The following is an 18,844-nucleotide window of genomic DNA, read 5'->3' on the forward strand; positions in this document are numbered from 1 at the left end:
GGTAGAGAGGTGGGACCAGCACCACATCTCTCATTACCTGTGGCTGCCATCTGAAGTTCAACACAACCCAGATGAGGTCAATGGTGAGAAACCTGACCGAGCTATCAATGACCTGGCATGGCTGCGAAGGAGAGCTGGGATCAGGACCATGTCTCTCATTACCTGTGGCTGCCATCTGAAATTCAACACAACACAGATGAGGTCAACCTGCCCAAGCTATTGATGGCCTGGCATGGCACAAGGAGCGGGGCAACAAACACAGACTTGCCCTAAGCCCCATCTAGTCGTTCTACATGCAAGAGACTCCTCCATGAAAACCTGAGTTTAGACTAAATTAACTTGCTCAAGCAAAGAGCTTCAGCTGCATGCCAAAAGGAGGACCGCTTGCTGTACTGTATTAATGGGTTAAAAAACAAACAAACAAAACCACACCGCTCTCCTTGCCTAGACTTATTTTTGGAAGAGGGGAGGGGGAAGGAACGTCGTTCTTATGAGAGAAGGATCAATACGTGGATCGCTGCTAACTCTATTAGCCGCTGCTCTAAACAGAGAGCACGGCTGACACAGGTGGTAAGCCATGTGCTTCTGGACACTTTTAAAAATGCTAATCAGATGCTACACAGGGTCCAACACGCCAATCAATAACGCTCAGATTTAAAGGCAAAAGTTACAAACAATGGAGTAAAGTGATGCTGCCAAAAACTTCCTGTAAGCACCACCCAAAACAAGAAAAATGAAACCAATTTAGCTCCAGATTAAGAAACAGGAACTAGAGATGAATCAATTTAGCCTGTTGGGCTGGGTCACCATATATCATAGCTCAGCAGTGGAGTGGGAAGCAGCCAGACAGTGTGAAACCCTTCCCCCTCCTTTTCTGTAGGCTTCTAGCTCTGATCCCTGTTATCAATTAATTTAACAGAACCCCTCTACACAGACAAGCACACAGAGCATTCAGACTCCTTAAATGGCAGGACAGAAACTATTTATCACACACAAATCTCAAAGGAAAGGAGGGGGGATAAAAAGGCAGCTAGGAATTCTCCACCTGAAACACCATCTTGCTTTCTGAACCTCAGTGAAATACAGCACCTTAAATAAAAAGCTCTCCCTGCTACAAAAAAATCAACATTATCGGAAAGACTCAGCAAGACACTTGAGGCTTTTCCTGTAATTTCTATTGGGTTCTGCTGACTTTTCACACCTTTTGCAGAACCGAAGCTTTAGCGGGGCAAGGTTATTGTGGAGCAAGGTGCGCGTGCACACACGTGCATGCACACACACGCTCCCCCCACTTCACGGCGGCATTACCGTGAGTGTTGTTTGGAAAGGATTCCGGGATCCTTCAAAAGGTGCTAGCTAAAGCCTCTCTGATCAGATTATTAAAGCTATGTCAATTTTATCACTTGAGCTCAAGTGTTCTGGAAAATGTCAAATCCTTTCAGCTCCTGCAGTTTAAAGATTTTCAATAGGAGTGGATCTGGGAGGGTGGAGGGCTGTTGGGCTGACAGGCAGGAGGCCCAAAGGGAAGCGAAGCAGTGGCTGAGACAGAGGCTGACAGATTAGGGCAGAAGGGATGAGTCCTTGCCACCAAGACGCAACGGTTGGCTCACTCTAAGGACAAAGCTGCTTCTGCGCTGACCTGCGAGCTCCCAAACTCAGTGGACCTTGGCCAAAGTCTGCTCACCGAGAAGCATCGAACAGCAGACAACTCACGTTTGGGACATGCTAATAAAAAGCCTTGTAAAAAGGAAAGTGCCAAGACAGCAAAGCAGTGTTGAAGTTTCCTCTGCAGCAGGGAGTCTCCCCAGTTAACTCCTGACTGTGAACATAGGCTTTGTCAGGCTGCCTGAAGTGTCAGAGATCCTGAAATGTGCTAAGGACACAGCCTCTCAAGTCAGGACCAGGGCAGGAGGAGAACAAACTACATTAAAAAAACTTTCTGTAAAGTCAGCTTAACGCTACCACCAGATTTTTTCCCCAGCCCAAATTATCAATGGACCTCATCCCCAAAATGTAAATGCCGCCTGTTTAAAACCCACAATCACCTCATTGCTTCCACCTCATTCAAGCTGTTTTGTCTCTCACTTGATCTTGGGGCAACATTTTATGTCAGGCAATAATCAACTTCAAACACTGTCCCACCCCACTTAATGCAGTCCGTGGCAGCAGTGAAGAGCCTGTATTTTAGGCGTGGATTGTCAAATCTGCCTGAGCAGTAAGTCACTCTGGCAGCGTGTGGAAGGAGGCTGAGGAGGGAGGTTGTTACTCAGACGCACAGTGCAGATAAAACCATTTGACTGTATCCCAGGCTAGGCTGCAGGACATCTGGCGAGCAGAAAGGGACAGGGAAGGAGATGGCCACGAGCCCCTGCACTACTGTATATTCAAACACTGGGACTTAAACTTCTGAATCAGCTGGAAGGGCTGCAGGTAAAAAACTCAGGAACTGAGATATATTTTCTGTTAGCAACCATACAAAGGTGAAATCTGGATCTTAAGGGAAAAGAAACTCTCTCAGTGAGGCTCCTGCCAAGTTACAGGGCTGCTGTGATTCCCTTTAGCTGGATATGGAGAGAGGAACATGCAGGTACCATGGAGAAAACAGAATAGAGACCATGTGAAGGGGTGCCCTCAAAAACCAAGATGCAACGATAAGGTAACTTCTCCAGTAAAAGTAGGATCCCACTACACTGATAGCAGAAATCTTGCAGGGGGAATAAAAAAAAACAGAGTACAGCTTGACAAGCCAATTGCTTTTGTCAGGTTGAAGTGGGTTTGAATCTTCACCTCCCATCCAAAGTCCCAGCTCTAGTCTAGGCTGTTATGCACCACACAACATACGTGAAACCCCACCATAACTAGAATATGGTGGGAAGCACAGATATATCTATTTACATATTTTAAAAGAAGGCAATTTGCAGTGGAGAAGCCCTTTGGAAGCCGTGCTCAATTCCTTGTCACTGGGTACCTGCTCACGCAGATATCTGGGGGAGAACTTCCCACAGGCCCTCTATGGACACAGCACCTCCAAGTCCGGGCTTCATGTTGGAGCAAAACTTCCCTTCTCAGTGGTAAAAGCTTCAAATATGCCTAGCCTCAGACTAGCAGTGCTTCTAGGAACTCCAGATGGGACACTATGGTTCCTTAAAAGAAGAAAAATGAAAGCTATTCACTTTACACTTACTTTTCAATGTCACTGTTCTTACAGGTCTTCTGCATGGTCTCCTGTTTACTGCTTTCACCATTACTCGTTGAGGGCATTTCTGTTGAGGGAAGAACAGACAAATTAGTAAGAGAACATTTGATCGTTGCAATGAAATAGCCTGAGCGAGTTACAGTTTCAGCAGCAGAGGACTCCGATGAGTCATTTTCATGTCAATTCTTGGAAAGAGACAAAAAGAGACCAATGCCACATGTCCCTGTCTGGCAGGGAGGCCCTTTTTCTGAGACCCCTCAGACACAGACAGGGGAGAAAAATATATGCCAGGTAACCAGTATGATGGAACAGTCTGTTCATAGCTCTCCTCCGCCAGCAGTCCCATGGCTCCTCCCAGCACCGGAGGGGATGTGAGATACCAGTTGGAGATGAACGAGATGAACTGTCCTGGGGCCAGCCCCTGGGCTGGAGGTTCAGCACCGTGGCTGCAGGTAAAATGTATGAAGAAAACAGCTCATAGCAAGTGCCATCAGGGCTGCTTCCTCATCACTTCTGCGGCTGTAGTTACTGAAGCTGAACACACCTACAAGGGAGTGCTCCTACATCACAGAAAATAAATGTGATTGCCTATCCCACAGAAGAAAATGCCTGTGATAGATATCCTATGTTCTCCACTTAATCATCATGCCCTTGGCAAAACTGGTTCTACCCACCCCCCTCCCACTGGCAAGCAGTTATGTCTCGTAGGTACTTTCAAGGTTGGCAATCAAATGCCCAAAGCATTACAGAAACAGAACAGGGAACAAAATCATTGGGACAAGTCTCTTCAGGTCGCTGAGCTTCAGTTCCCTTCCTAAGGGAGCTGGAGCAGTACTGCCCAGCTCTGGAAATGGATTTGGCATCTACAGCTGGAAGGCGCCAGTTTTTATTATTCTCATATTTCCATTAGGTTGCTGCTTACACTTCCACTGCTGCTGGCATTAAATAAAAAACCCCAGAAGTCAAATGGGTTTAATCCCCCGCCCCCCCACCAAGGCTATGAGCTTTTAAATAATACATGCAAAGGTACAATTTGACATTCACTCGTTTGCTCTGGAGTCTCAACTACAGGTCACAAAGTAGGACAGATCGTAGAGTTCCCACTCTAAAGGTGCAGGCTTCAGATCTGCAGGCTTTTCTTGCCATACAGAGGCCAGCAAGGACAAGACCTACCCAACAGATCATGATACAAGCCTCTAGCACACCCTTTTAAAGAAGGGAAGATAAGAAAGCAGTTTAAAAAACCCAAGTAACAGGCGCCTGCGTAGTTTAAACCTCCAGCAGCTGAACACCACCATCACACAATCAAGCTCTGATGGCTCCCTCTGTCATACAGCAGTTTGTCTTTTAGTGGCAGGACAGCAAGTTAATCCAGCCCCTATCTCTTATCACCATACCAGTCAAGGTTGCATTTTTGGGAACTCCCTCAGATGCCACTGACTAGAGTAAATTGTGCTGCAAAGTTTCAAAAAAATAGCGTGAAACTATGTGCTGGTACTGCACAAGAGCATTTGTAACTATCATTTGCCTAATTACTGGCAATCAGAAGACACAGAATATCTATCTGCCCTCCTATAGCATCCAAATTAATAATTTACATGTTTAACACTCACCGTCGCTGGCCCATTTGGAAAACTCCGGTGTTATTCGAGTACTGGGTGTGCCACCACTAGAAGAGAAAAGGGCAGGATGCTAAAGGTTAAATGTGGAAAATTTTGCTGCTCAGGAAAAGCTAGCTCTTCTACCCACCACCTCTCTCTCAATACTTCTATCCATCAGTCTAGGCATCAAATGTGAGCAGTCGGTCTGCTGCAGGAGGTATTTTTGTGCTAGTCCACATCTCCACCAGTGTTCTCTCCCAACCTGCTCTTCTAGCTGTGACCTCTGCTGAACCACATGGAGGTTGTGATGCTGAGTGAAGGCTTGGAATTCAAACCGCACCTGTGACCTAAGGCTCATTTTTGAATACACAATTTCAAAGATTAAGACCTTACTGGTGAACAGAAATCCTTTGTGTTGCAATAGCTTCTCCCTTTAAGAATAACTACACCTTCATAAGCCCCATCTTTTCCATCTTCCCATTTGAAGAACAGCAGCATTGAAGTACAGACAACTCCTAACCCTGTCCATTCACTTGCAAGCCAGTAACAGAGACTGCAAGAAAAAGGAATCCCCTGAGCAGGCTGCATAACATTTTAGCTCTATGTGCTAAGACAGTTGCACTCAAAAGGCAACACAGGCTCACGCTTCATGGCATCAGCTACCCTACTGCATTTCTACGGAAATTTGTCAGAATTTCAAAGTGCTTTTACAAGCAACATCACCTCTCCTGTTTTAGAGATGGGCAAACAAGTCTGGGAGACATGCAAGGACCTTGCCCAAACAGCAAAACAGTGTGTTAGGTGCAAGCCACACGAAGGAACGGGGTCTCCTGGCCTCAGGTCCTCAGTCGTCTCACCAAGTGCTCAGTGTCCACAGACACTGATAAGGGATACCTCGATATTCTCCTGCTACAATACCACTTTCCTGGCTGTGAAGGAGCTTCAGCCTCTTTGAGGCCCTGCCTATGGACTAGCATGGTTAGCAAAGTATCGAACGGACCAATGGTTTGGATCCAGTGTGGCAAATGCCACTTTTCTATGGAGTGGAACCTAATTTTGAACTAGTGTTTGTGACAAGCTAAGCAGTAAGAAAACTTCATTTCACTGCTCTATCAATCACTTCAACCTTGACCTCACAGGACCACTCAGTGAAAGAGATAGAGGGGTAATTTAAGCCCTGTTTTATGCAGGGCAGAGGGCTTAGAAAGCAATCCTAGCTCCCTGTTAAGACTCATTTTATTTGCCTGAAATGCTTCCCCAAGTTCCCTGAACGCTGGTTGCATACATTCTCCACATATGTATGTGGGCAAAGCACACATCCTGCCCAGCCCCAGAGCCGAATGCAGAAGGATTAGTTTGTGTACCCCACAACACATAATGGGACGCAATGAAATCGTACCCTGGGTGCCAGACTCCTAATGTGCCGAACAAGATTCGGATGGCATCACTTTATACTGCTAAGAGGCCACGTTTCATCATGAAGCAAGATGATGCATAAGGCCTTAGTACAGCACAGTTTCGCATCTCCAGAATTCACCTTCTGTCCAGCACTGTTCAGGGAGAAGACGGCACTGCCCAGGCAGTGGGGCAGTTAAGGGAGACAGAGTGTGCAGGGAGGCTTTATGAGGCTGCACAGGTAGAAATGGAGACCCAACCGTCACACCATGTTTCTTTGTAAGTCTCTCTCATTGTGACCCTTGCGCTCAAGTGAACAGGTATTTTCCACAAATTGAGATTCCCCAAAAGTAATGAAAGTGAATTGGAAAGGCACAGTACTTACTTTAAAACAGCACCTCGGAGCGCCTCCCTCTCTTTGGCTTCACCTGGCTCTTCTCCAGTGCAAGGGATAACGTCTGCCTCTGTGTACCTGAGCACAAGGGGTTAAGGAACGTACAGCCTTGCTGCAGACAGCAGAGACTTTTGAGATGGTTGGGGCACTATCTGGGATACCGAACAAATTCACTCCAACTGGGAGCACCTCAAAAGAAGAGGGGCCGGTATCCATGGAGGGGCTGGCTTTTAAATTTTGGATTAAAGTTTTGTTTTAGGTGGAAAGAAACGGAAAAGTCCTTTGACAGCAACATGATGCCACAGCCTCTTAGAAGGGAAAAAACAATTCCTCAACCTCTGCAAGCCTTTCACCAATTCCACTACTTCTGTTTGAGGTACAGAGATCTTTTACCAGCTAAGGGCTGGGGCTTCAGTCTTAAACCCTGGCTCCCAAATGGAGAAGTTCCCAAGAACTGCCCTTAATGATAGTTCTGCCCATGAACTGTCTAATGAAAGGAAAAAAACCCACAGTCTCTTACAGTGGCAGGTGAGTAGTGCTTGAAATGTTTACTGCACAAAAGCCCTGAAAACAAAAGCGTGTCTTGTGAAAAATAAACTCAATTCCTACCCATCAAGCAGGAAAAGTTATCCATATGGGAGAAACGTGGATGGAGACAATAGATTGCTTATGAAACAGAATAGAGAAACACTAACTTTGATCTCCTGCAATGTCTCCTACAGACTTCACCAACCAGGTCTGAAGTAGTGCTGCATCAACAGAAGGATCTCAAAGGGAACAACTGGGAATCCTCCTAGTTCAAATAGCATGGGAACTGGGGAAGGCGGTGTCATTTCCAGTAGGGCTGGGCACAGATTATCCACCACTACCCAGGGCAGTGCTGTTTGAAAGCTAGCTGAAGATGCAACTCCAGGTTCCCCCTCAGTAAGAGCCTTTAAAAAACGATACTGTGGTTTCCCGTATTCAAGTGTGTCGTCTCCATCCACATCCAGGTCAGCGTCGCTGTCTGGATTCTCCTTGCCGCTGCACATGATAAACCCAGAACCTGGAAGAAAATAAAACACGTGGATGAGCATTTGAATTGGAAATTAAATGCAGGAGATCTCCTAAGGATGGTGTGACAGCACCAGTCTGCAGGCTGTCCTTTACTCTTAACAGCCTCACAAAAGGTACCATCTCCAAACACAGCACAAGAACAATTTTCAGAAGACTGCACAGAAAACACTCACAGAAATGCTCTAACTTCCTGAATTTTATGCTCTAAAATGCCTCTCAACACTGAAAACGAAACATTCTTGACCTTTTGCTCTCTGCACGAGTTATTTTAGAGCTGAAGGCACTGGAAGAGTCTCTCTCAAAGGCAGAAAAAAATTGAAGCAAAATAGGGAAGACTGATTTTTCATAGAAGTGGTTAACACAAAAACTACACTACTAGCAGATAAGAGAAGGCCACAGGAACGTTCTGAATTAGTCCTTAATTCAGATGCAGAGGGCAGGCAGAGGCTAAAATACAATTAGAAATACCTTTTTCTTTTTTAAATGCATTTAGTCATGGCTTAGATTTTTACAATATAAAACATTTAAAAATAGCAAACCTCTTTCGCGGAGGGCGGGGGGAGAGAAATCAGATTCCACAGTCGTTAACAGCCCCTTACAAGCACTTCTTATGTGAGCAAATTCCAGTGCAAGTCAACAAGAGTCCTGCACTTCCAACAAGGGTGGATCAGGCACGAGCCCAGTCCCAGCTCCAGCAGGAAGCAAGTCTATGCAGTTCTACCTGAGACTGAACCGCGTAACAATTGCCACTTTCTAACAACATATACATTTATTTTGGTTCTCAAGCATTTTGTTGTCTGTGTTATTGCTGATTGTAACCAGGCTTCTTTTAATTGAATCTGCACGCAAACACCTACAAAGGTGAACCTTCACATGGTATTTGCTGCCTGAGGTTTATTAATAGAAGGGAAGCTAAGGAAGACCTATATTTACTCTTTATGTGATTTAACATTGGATATGCTCTCTCCCGTGAGACTGGAAATTAAGCAAAGATTTCCTGAATCCTAGGGTGGTGCAAAGTCCTCATTCACGTTCGATTCTGTAGCAGATCTAAGCTGTCTGGGGACGTAAGCTACACAGATAGAAATTTGCTCACTCTGGCTGCCTCCAGTACGCTCCTTCACTTAGCATCCCGCTGTCCAGACAGCAGACCCGGACACCTGGCTCACAGACAGAGGGTACCTCCTGGAGCCTGAAGGACCCGGCACATCCAGATGGCTGGTGACCTCAGTCTGTGGCTAGACCAGGGAGCACAGCCCACCAGCAAACACTGAAAGAGTAAGGTAGACATAGCCTTGGCTTCGCACAAATGCCTTCAAAGTGGTACATTTCTGCACTGTGAACATGGTTCTAACTGCAGAAGACAGGCTAAAATTAACGTAGAAGCACTGAATATAAGATGCACGGCTGAAGAGTGAAGACATTCCCAAGCATGAGGGTAGCCCTTCTAGTGCTACAGATGCCTGAGCCTGTTTACGCTACTGGGCTCTCGCCAGCACATTTACACAAGCTCACGTTGTCAGCAGCAAACTTGCACTTCCCAGCCCAGAAGAGTGAGCTATATTTCTAACAGTCTGCATCTGTGCAGAGAGCAGGGCAAGGCGAAGGTCTCATTTCCAAGGACAGCATGCAGACGCAGTTCTTTACTGTCGCTCTCTAGGAACGGATGCTCTCGCTGATTCATTAAGCCCCCAATAAAATTTGTTTATATGGATTTGATATTTCTCTTCCCTGAATATAAAGAAGGTCCTTAACGAGTGATAACTGTAACATGACAATGATTTTAAGACTAACCTTTCCCCAGAAGCATAAACTACCTTTTACTTCAAAGTAATTGCCAGCCTTTATTTTCAGCAGAGGCAACAGAACTAGCATTGACAATGCAGCATCCACCGTCTGCACCAGGTACAGCAGGAGCCACGCTCGTAGGTCAGCTCTGCAGCATCGCTGGGGCAGCCCTCTTCCAGCAGACCCCTTATGAAGTGTTTCACATACTGGCTGCATGCTGCCAGCCAACCCATGCCAGGAGCTGCCTTCTCTTGCTGCAATGGTTCATTTAGTAAATCTTGAATCCTTCAGTTCATCACAATGTTTGGGAGAAGATTTAGAGGAGTAAGAAAGACCTGTCAAAGAAGCTGGATAGTCTTTCAAAGCTGCCTTAGAAGTCACAGTGGGCAATGGGGTGGTAATTTACAGGTATGGCATTTAACCTGCAGTAACACTGTCCCTGCACCTGGCATTACTTTAGCCCATCACTTCTCAAAGGCCATAAACTTTGGACACACAGGTCTTCATTTTTCTTGTAGCTGTGGGAAACACAAATCATGCAAAGCTGGAGCTGTGATTTGGCCAGTCCCGGAGGTGATCTGAATGTTAGCCAGACAATGAATACATGGAGCAAGTGCCTTGGGGGGGGGGGAAGGTGTGCAAAACAGTGAATGTACATGGGCCTGCTCCCCGAGTCCCTCCCTCTGCAAGGATGCCAAGCACACAGCAAACGTGCACCTTTCCATCAATTTTGTTTCCAAGTGACTCAAGCCAAGTAGTAGTTTATGGTTAGAGCTTAAGAAAAGAAGATCTGCTTACTGCGATACAATTTACAAATATTAAGGCACCCTGACTTCAGAATCCTGGTGTCCTTGCTCTCAAAACCTTTGTACTTAAGAAAATCCCTTTTAAGTCCATAAGGAAAATACTCCACAGACCTTTTGCTGAATCTGGCTCTATAATAGGAACCACTGCATTCCCAGCAGAGTACTATCCCCCCTACACAGGGAGGGTATGGAGGAAGGGTTTGGAGAGTACTTGTTATGATGACAGACAGACACCGGGATGATCTGATACAGCATTTCAGTCAGAGAGGAAGGCATAGCAGAGAAGTTCATAGATTAAGATGAGGGGCAGGAGAAGGGCAAATTTTCTTTTCTGATCAAACAAGGACTCCCAGGCCAGGGCCTAAAGGAAGCTGCAATAAGCTGATCCAACTCTCAGATTTTCACCAAACATGGATTTGGAGTTTTGATTTTTTTGTTGGTTTGTTTTGGGTTTTTTTTGGGTTTTTTTGTTTGTTTGTTTGGGTTTTTTAGCATGACCAAGTGCAATCCATTGCAACACTGCAAAAAAAATTATACAGAAACTGTATGCTAAACAAAGCAACCACCATGTATCCAAAACAGACTCTGAGCACAAGCTGTGCTATCAGCTTCACAGAGGCTGCTTTAAAAGGAAAACCAAAATCCACAAAATATGTTTTTAATGTGAATCAAAAGGTCCATAAATCCCACTACTGCCACTGCATCCAAGAGAACACCAAAGAAGAGGAAGCAAAGCTCGGTCCAGCATCACCTGTGGAGTGAACGGCCTGCCACTGGCACCCTAACGCCCTTTCACCTGCAGCAGGGACGGATTTTGAGGCCAGTTCTGGCGGGCTGGGGTTTGGTGCCACAATTTCGACCTGACCCTCCTTGTCTAACTTCCTGGGTTGCTTCCATGCACAAAGCCAGTGAAAACACCCACGCAGCTGTTCAAATATTTGATGTCTGAACGGCTTGACATTATTCATTCATCTCAGGCTCATTCAAACCAGATTTCTGGACAAGTGCTGTTATAAATGGATTAAGAGGACCACTAAATGCAAGGAAGGCCCGATAGGATCACACCTGCTTCTCGCTAACTCAGCCCAAATGTAAAGAAGGCTCAGAACTTCCAGCTCATACCAGCAGCGCATTGCCATCCAGGAGCAAGGAAAACGTGAAATGGAGCGCAGAGGGTGTTGAGCAGAATAAAACGGCCTTTGCAACGGCATTGTTTCGGACCTGCTAGAGGAGAACGTGAGCTTCCAGAAGAGCCCCTACCACTACACTTGGTTGATTTGCAATTCAATAGCATGCACTGGGAACAGGGAAGGGTTCCTCCAGCAAGGCTCGGCTTCCGAAGGTCGCGCAGTAATTCACGGCCATCAGCAACACTGCCTAGAGCAGACCTCTAAAGCCAGTGCGACTATCCAGAGGTCAATGCTCAGGACCAGAACTGTATCCCAACGTGTTAATAAAGTGAAATCCGACAACTGAATGTTAAGTTGTGAGTTTGACCTAGGAATTCACAAGAGACATGATCTGTTATTCACAGAAGCAGCTGCAACTCTTACAAGGAGAGTACCTAAGGCCTGAGGAATGTAATTCCACATGTGAATTTGAAAACGCTGCTTTCGGATGAAAAAAGAACAAAGCCAAAAGCAGACTCTCCTCTCTTTTTCCCTTTCCTTGTTGAAGAATTTTTTGCTCTTGCCGTGTATTTGGTAGGAGGCAACTGCTTGTCATATGCTGCCAGCCCCGATACAATTAGCCTCCTGATGCTAAAGCAGCACAATCCTCTGACAGTCTTAATCCCAGCTGCCTCCTTAAGGTCCAGACAAACAGGAGTGAGCAGGCAGGTCAGATGCCGGGGCCATTAAGCAGAGAAAAAACAAAGTTACAGCTCTGTCTCCAATCCCCATTGCTCTTGTAGCCAGGTGCTCTGACAAGCAATTTCAGCACTGGTATTGAGTGGCACCTCTATAAACCCTGTGACAGTTTGGGAGACAAACTCCCCCATCAATCAGAATGTACCTATCAAGATCACTTACCTAGAGCGCCCGCCACCCTCCAAGCACTGTGTACACAGCTTTGCTTGGGCTGGCCTCGGAGCAGTCTGCCTGAGCACCAATTCAAGGTAGTTTCTGAAAAATTTAGGTACTCTACACAAGCAACAGTGTTTCTGAAATACTGATGCAGAGCTCTGAAAAGCAGAAAAAACTCACATGTCTCCGCCGCCGCCAGGCTGTGGTACTGGCAGGCTAGAGGAATCAGCTGAGCTTGAAGGAGACTGGAAAACACTTCCCACTTTCTTTCAGATGCCTATTAATAATGGCTGGAGATAAATTTCACCAGAAATCCTTTCCTTAAGTTTTCAGAGCACTTTGCTTTCTCCTAAGTCACCGCCTATGCCTAAGCATCCTCTCTGACCCCTGCACTGCTTCTCAAATCTCACCTCCTTTGTGCAATCCCCTGATGGCCGGTCACCTCAACATCTCTCAAGTGAATGGTGGCTCAAGCTAAGATCAAGAGTCATTAACATGATATATAAGCAGATTCATAGAGCAGATAAAAGGGCCTCACATTCAAGTCCCTCCTTTTCTCCATCATGTTCAGTGGCAGATGGTCAAAGTAACAACATATGCTGCTTCAGGTGTCGGCAGCACTGCCGGCTCCTGCGCAGGCATGAGCTCATGCAGAGACTGGTGGTCTCAGGACTAGAAAGGCAAGACAACCAGACCAGTGCAGACCCAAACGACCACAGCCAGATTTCATCAGCACAGGTTAAGCACAGACCTACTGTGCCCCATCTCTGCTCCTCAACTCCTAGCTGGGCAGATAAGTCAGTTCTGGCGGCCAGCTGTTTTGTATACATTTAACTATCACTCCAAACAAGACTGAGGAACAAAACTAAGATGTTAGTATTATTATTTGCACCACCATTATGAATGCAGCTACTAGATGCTGCTCATGCAGAAGATCAAACTCACCTGTTTAACTAGTATTTCTCCTGTTTGACCCCCAAGGAATGGGGCGGGGGGCGTCAAATCTATAATGGAAATATTCTAGAAATCCAGAATTTTGTGTAAGTTCCGTAAGTGGGTCTAAATCCAAATCCATCTCAGGGACGTGCAGCTCTACTGGAGCCTGTTTTGGCTGGGAAGAGGCATTCATTCTCCTTGCAGGTAATTTACACATGTTCAGGAAAGAAGAAAAAAGGCCTCCCATAAATCTCCAGAACTGTAGCCTTTGCTAATTGCACTCCTTGCAGTCACCCCCTTCTACACAACCTCCCTTTCCAGCACGTTCACTCTATTTTCTTAACGAAATGTCACTCGCTGGCTTCTTGGAGAGTAAAAACAATGAAGGCAATAAAAGTAGTTTATGCAGACACACGGCCAGGCCTCACACACACTTCCCGAGAATGGCTCTAAACTGGGTTTATTTCATCAGCTGCTGAAGTATCCCAAACCAGTACTAAGAGGATAAGGTGGCACGGATACCGTTTTATTTTAAAAGGCATTTGGGAAGAAAGAGAAAGCCATTAGAGATTCTCGAAAACAAGAGGAAGGCAGAGATGAGGCCATCCTGAACAGCAGTCTTTCTGCAGATCTGTAACACTTCCCCAGCCTTATTTTTGGACAGTGAAATTGTTCCACTATTTTCTCCTAGCATAAACAGGGATAGAATAGTTCTTCTGGTGACTTCCCAGCCTGTTGCAGGAAAAATGACATTCAGAGGCCATGAAAAGCTGCTTGCAGGACAAGGGTTTCATTTCTCTGGAGCCAGATCCGTTTCAAGCAAAACAGTTATTTACCTGGAAAACTGACACCCAACCGTGTCGTTACAGCGTACACCTGAAATAGCACATGCATCCATCTGATCCTGTCTATTAGCTCCCACAGAGGCACAAATGGGCTGACAGAGACCTCACTGCTTACTAGCGTCTCGGAGGCGTACAACGATCTTTGCTAACAGATCAGAGGAACAGCTGCCTTTAAAGAAAGGGCCATATAATTTTATGGCCATTAACATCATTTTGCAGCAGTGTGCTGAACAAAGGGCAGGCAAGCTCCGCTGTACAGGATAAGAGCCAGCTGCTGCAAGGCTCGGGGAAGAGGCTTCCCCACCCCTCGCAGCACCAAGGAGTATTCCAGAGATTTCTTTTACGCCTCTCCGTAACCCATGAGTTGCGGATCGTGGCTGCAGAGGGGAAAACGCGCTCTGACCAAGGGTCTGATCTGGCGTGGCCATTCACGTCTGGCTGCCTCCTAGAGCCTCACGCTGGCATGATGCACTAAGGTGAGAACAGTCTTATGTCTGTCTCAAAGGCTGCTCTTCAAAACCCAGAGCTGAAGTACAAAAGCAGCAGCAACAGCCACAGTCTTTGCAGCTACGGCTCGTTTTCCACAGTCAGGGAGAGGTGGATCTGAAAGCTTTTGTTCCCCTGGGGAGAGGGTGGAAACAAACAAAAAAGGAAGAGGGAGAATTAAAGTAATCTTGAATCACTAAGCAGATTCACATCACTGGATCAATAAGCACCACTGACAGGGATCACAGGAATGTCGCAATTTTGCCAATAATAAAGCAGCACAGCAGAGCTTGGAGGATGACTTTTCTAAGGCAGCCGAGCATGAAGCAGCGAGGCTGGTGAACAGCTGAAAGTGACACCCTGGCTTACCGCGGGCCGCTGCCAGTGGCGGGGCTCGATGCAGTTTGCTTTAAATAATGATGAGCACAGAGATTGTATTTGTAGGGGAAAGACAACCAAGGACTGGAAAACCAAGGGCTAAATTTCACAGGCCAAACCCATATATTCCTCCCCCCAAACTAATTCTTTTCTAGGCTGGAAAGAAGAAAGAAAAATCAGTGCTAATTTAATCAATTGATCAGCCTATTGATTGCAAAACTGGAGCTGCTAGTTAGCCATGTGCTGTAATGCCCTCAACTCTGAAACCACAAAACACACCATTGATTTCTTCACTTTCAGCTCCAAAACAAGAAATAAAGCCAGGCTTTCAGCAGGAAAGCAACTTCAGGGAGAAGATGCAAGCAAAGAAGAAGAGAGGCCAGGAAACAGGGACAGCCGCATCTTGCGAGGTTCAAAGTGAAATTAGTTACAGATGCAGTGACGGTGTCTTGTGTAAACTCTATCGATTGTGTGGCTGACAGTCTTGGGAGCCTCCATACCAGGACAATCAATCCGGCTGCAGTGTCACCTGCCACTTTGCTGAACAGTTGACAATGCAATTATCCAGTGTGGAGGCAGGGAGTTGGCGTGTGTCAAACGCAGTTAGCCACTTTCCGGGCACTACTCGATAATGCGTTTCACCACCGAGTGGAAGAGACGACATGCGGAGACAGGAGCTGTTTAGAGCCATTGAGACCCGTGCTCCCTTCTTCCTTTAGAAAAATCTCACTGCCCCTGACTTAACAACTGTATTCTAAAATGCTATTAAAATCACATCAATCAACTATTGTGTGCTTAAGACTGAAGTTTGACCCGAGTGTCCAAGAAGTAGGTTGCAGTTCTAGCAAAACTGCAGACGCTTGGAAAAAAAAAAAAAAATCATCAAATGACTGTCTTAAAGCCTGGGACTTTCAAAACCAAAGCAGACAGACCACTAGAAAAATGGATTGCAGAGAGTAGCTAAGCAAGTGCAGCAGATGGGACTGGAGGATCTTATGCTGCATGTCTGAGATCTAGGAAAATTGAAGTTTAAAGGGATGCTGTCAACTTGAAACCCAGTCAATTTCAAAAAATTGAGTAGTTTCAGGTGCTCTACCTGCTCCCTTACTCCCCCTGCCAATTTTCATGGTGTTACAACTGCATTTTCTGTTTTCTTTTTAATTAATTTTTTTCCTCCTTCCTCTGTTGCTGGGTGACAGGCATCCCTTCTCCTCCTCCAAGTACAATACATAATACTGTCAAGTGGAGAGAATTCCCCTTCTTCCCACAGAAAATCTCTTCCTGGTTAGAGTGGCTGTCGGCATTACGTAAATCAAACAGCAAGGTTTAGTTGATTGTGCTCCTTTCAGCTAATGCGTTCTGGCAGTTTGAGCATAAAAATTAGGTTCTTACATTTTTGCATGTGTTCAAGTTAACAAAAATGTACCATCAACAACCATGACTTCTAACAGCTATAAACACCAATTTCTTTTTTTTCCAGTTAAAGTGATTTTTACTTTGCCGAGTCCCATTGATTACTTTGTGCTCCAAAATGAAGAAAACACTGTTCCTTGAAGCATTATATGAACTTTAAACACACATGATATCGAGCATCAATTACATGGTGGGTCATGATGGCTTTCGTATGTAAGGCAGGAATTCTGATTTTTTTTTTTTTTTAAATCACATACTATTCTCATCTGTTTGTCCTGCTTACTAAGGTGAACTTCTGATATTAATACTCAGTACAATACCCAAGAGACATTTATTAGCCACAGAATCCCTCAAATTCTATATGTGAATACAAACTATGGAGAAATAGTCACATAGAGCCCATCTGATTATTGTATATAAACACAATGTAAACATATCTGAGCATTTTTAGGTCAAGTATTACCTTATGGACGAGTACTTGCTCTCAAAGGAGAGAGGTGCAAACATTAAGGAGTGCTCGGGCTACTCCATCAGACAAGTACAACGTACCATCCTTCAGCAACAGAGGGATTACCAGGATTACCACCATTTTACACAAGGGCTGAGGTAAGGCGTATGAGCGCTCTGGGACTGAGCAGCCCTCTAAAGGGGGGATAAAACATAGAATAAGCACTTGAGAAACATGAAATTTATACATCTCACCCACTTGGAAGCTTACAGCAGGTGGAAGTGACCAGCAGAAGGTAGTAAACCAAATATAGAAAGGCTAAACCACCAAGACTGAGAGTCTGAAAAGGATGCTCAGATGTGTAGATGCATTCATCTCGGAGACTACGCAACGAGGGACACCGACACTGGAAATGTGACAGAGAAAGGCACTGAACTGAGCTCTTGCTAAGTGGGAGGAAGATTAAGAATTTCATTATGGCAAAGACTCCCTATACTCTTACCACAGACTGCTCTTGCACCCAAGCTGAAGTTTGCTTTAGCCTGCCAGGGCAAAATGAATGAATTCTGACTCATCTGCACAGAAATGGGGAAGATGATTCCAGTTACTAGACCATTCTTCCGAAAGGCCTGAATATGCCAGTGATATGTTCTATTTCCCACACAGTCTCTTAGGAGAAGTCACGCTTTTACTGTTCAGCTCAAATTCTTTTGCTGAATTGGAGTAGATCAGTTAGATCTCTTACTAGTATGATCTTAAACGCAGCCTGAACCTCCTGTCATGGAAAAATGGAAAGTCTCCTCGCCTCCTGAAGCTTTCCTGCATGCCTCATTATATTTTATCTGAGAAAGAGGGCACAGCTGGCTACTAGGTGAGATTCTAGAGCAAGACTTTTAAGCTCTGTTACCAGCTTTGCTACTACCTTTATAACATTAGAGAAGATGCTTCTCCATGCTTCAGTTTCCACATACATGTCAAACACAGATTTTGCGGAGCTTTGTTGTAGAGTTCAATGTTCATGAAACTGCACTGAGAAGCGCAACTGAGTTTTCCTCCTCTATTTGGAGCTTTCTGCCAGGCAGTTACCAGACACAAGCAAAGTCACCGTGTTCACAAACACCTGCTACTGAGGCAGGAGAATTGAAAAGCATCTACTTAGATTTTGAGGACCTTGCACTTGAGAGCATGCTTCTAATGTTGCACATATTTAGAAGGAGAACAAATTGGAGGAGCATATAGCTATTGCCCCAGTGCTCTTTCTTGGACAACCAACCCATGCTGGACGAAGGCTGGCCTACAACATTTGCTGCTCAAACTGAAGCACATCTTGATTCTGCAGAGATAGAAAGCTGACAGTGGGACTGCAGCCATCTGCTGGAAACTTTTAGACATTTTAATATAGTCCCACTTTCCAGGCAGCTGCCCTAATTGTACATGACTGAGATCCAATGCAAAATGGGCACCCAAGGATAACTGTAGTTTGTTACAGCTTGTAAGGCTTTACCGAGTCCCTCTATGCATACACTAAGTTGTGCTGTTTTTCCCTTGATAAGAGATTAATGAACAGATACAAGCCCTTTGCTAGCTTGGGAGGAGGGCAGCATAGAGAAATAAAGAGAAACTTCAGAGTTAAGTAATCCTTGTGTGCTTCTCCTTCTTCAAGAGTATCGTAAGCTATCAGACAGATCCTTGTCACGTTGATCTCTCTTAGAAAGTATCCTTCCCTGAAAATGCCCTGCTTACCATTTTAACATTTTCAAAGTCTTTCTCTCTTCTGTGCTATTTTTGATGCAACTGATCTGCTGAAGGAAGAGAGACCCAGAAGAGCACTGGTGACTAGCTTGCTACTGTGCCTGGAGGAAGGCTTTTTGGTGGGGGAGCTGGAGGGGAGAAGAGAAAGACAGGGCGGGTGGAGAGAACTTAGCTACAATTCTTCAATTCTTTCATATCTAAAGAGGACAGCAATCTCTGTTCTATCAGACCGCACGGTTCGTGCTTTAAATGGTACTTGCTGCTAGCTTGCTTTCCCTGTCTCTGCCGCTCTCCCTTTGAAGCAGACTGGACAGCTTCCTCAAGCT

General features: G+C 45.4%; 1 protein-coding gene across 4 annotated transcripts in view; it reads right to left on the bottom strand.

Annotated features, from left to right (window-relative positions):
* The window catches only part of RNF220 (ring finger protein 220), a 227,854-nt gene that overhangs the window by 26,492 nt on the left and 182,518 nt on the right, over window positions 1-18,844 (bottom strand). For all 4 annotated transcript variants that reach the window (XM_009468165.2, XM_087731539.1, XM_009468164.2 and 1 more), the window contains 4 exons: window positions 7,535-7,631; window positions 6,578-6,664; window positions 4,810-4,865; window positions 3,185-3,263 (listed from right to left, as the gene is read on the bottom strand). In XM_009468165.2, the coding sequence (XP_009466440.1) occupies window positions 3,185-3,263; window positions 4,810-4,865; window positions 6,578-6,664; window positions 7,535-7,631 (319 nt within the window). The remainder of the gene's footprint in view (window positions 1-3,184; window positions 3,264-4,809; window positions 4,866-6,577; window positions 6,665-7,534; window positions 7,632-18,844) is intronic.

This window comes from Nipponia nippon, unplaced genomic scaffold, assembly GCF_047370975.1.
Source record: "Nipponia nippon isolate SJK-2023a ecotype South Korea unplaced genomic scaffold, ASM4737097v1 scaffold_5, whole genome shotgun sequence".
NCBI classification, from domain to species: Eukaryota; Metazoa; Chordata; class Aves; order Pelecaniformes; family Threskiornithidae; genus Nipponia; species Nipponia nippon.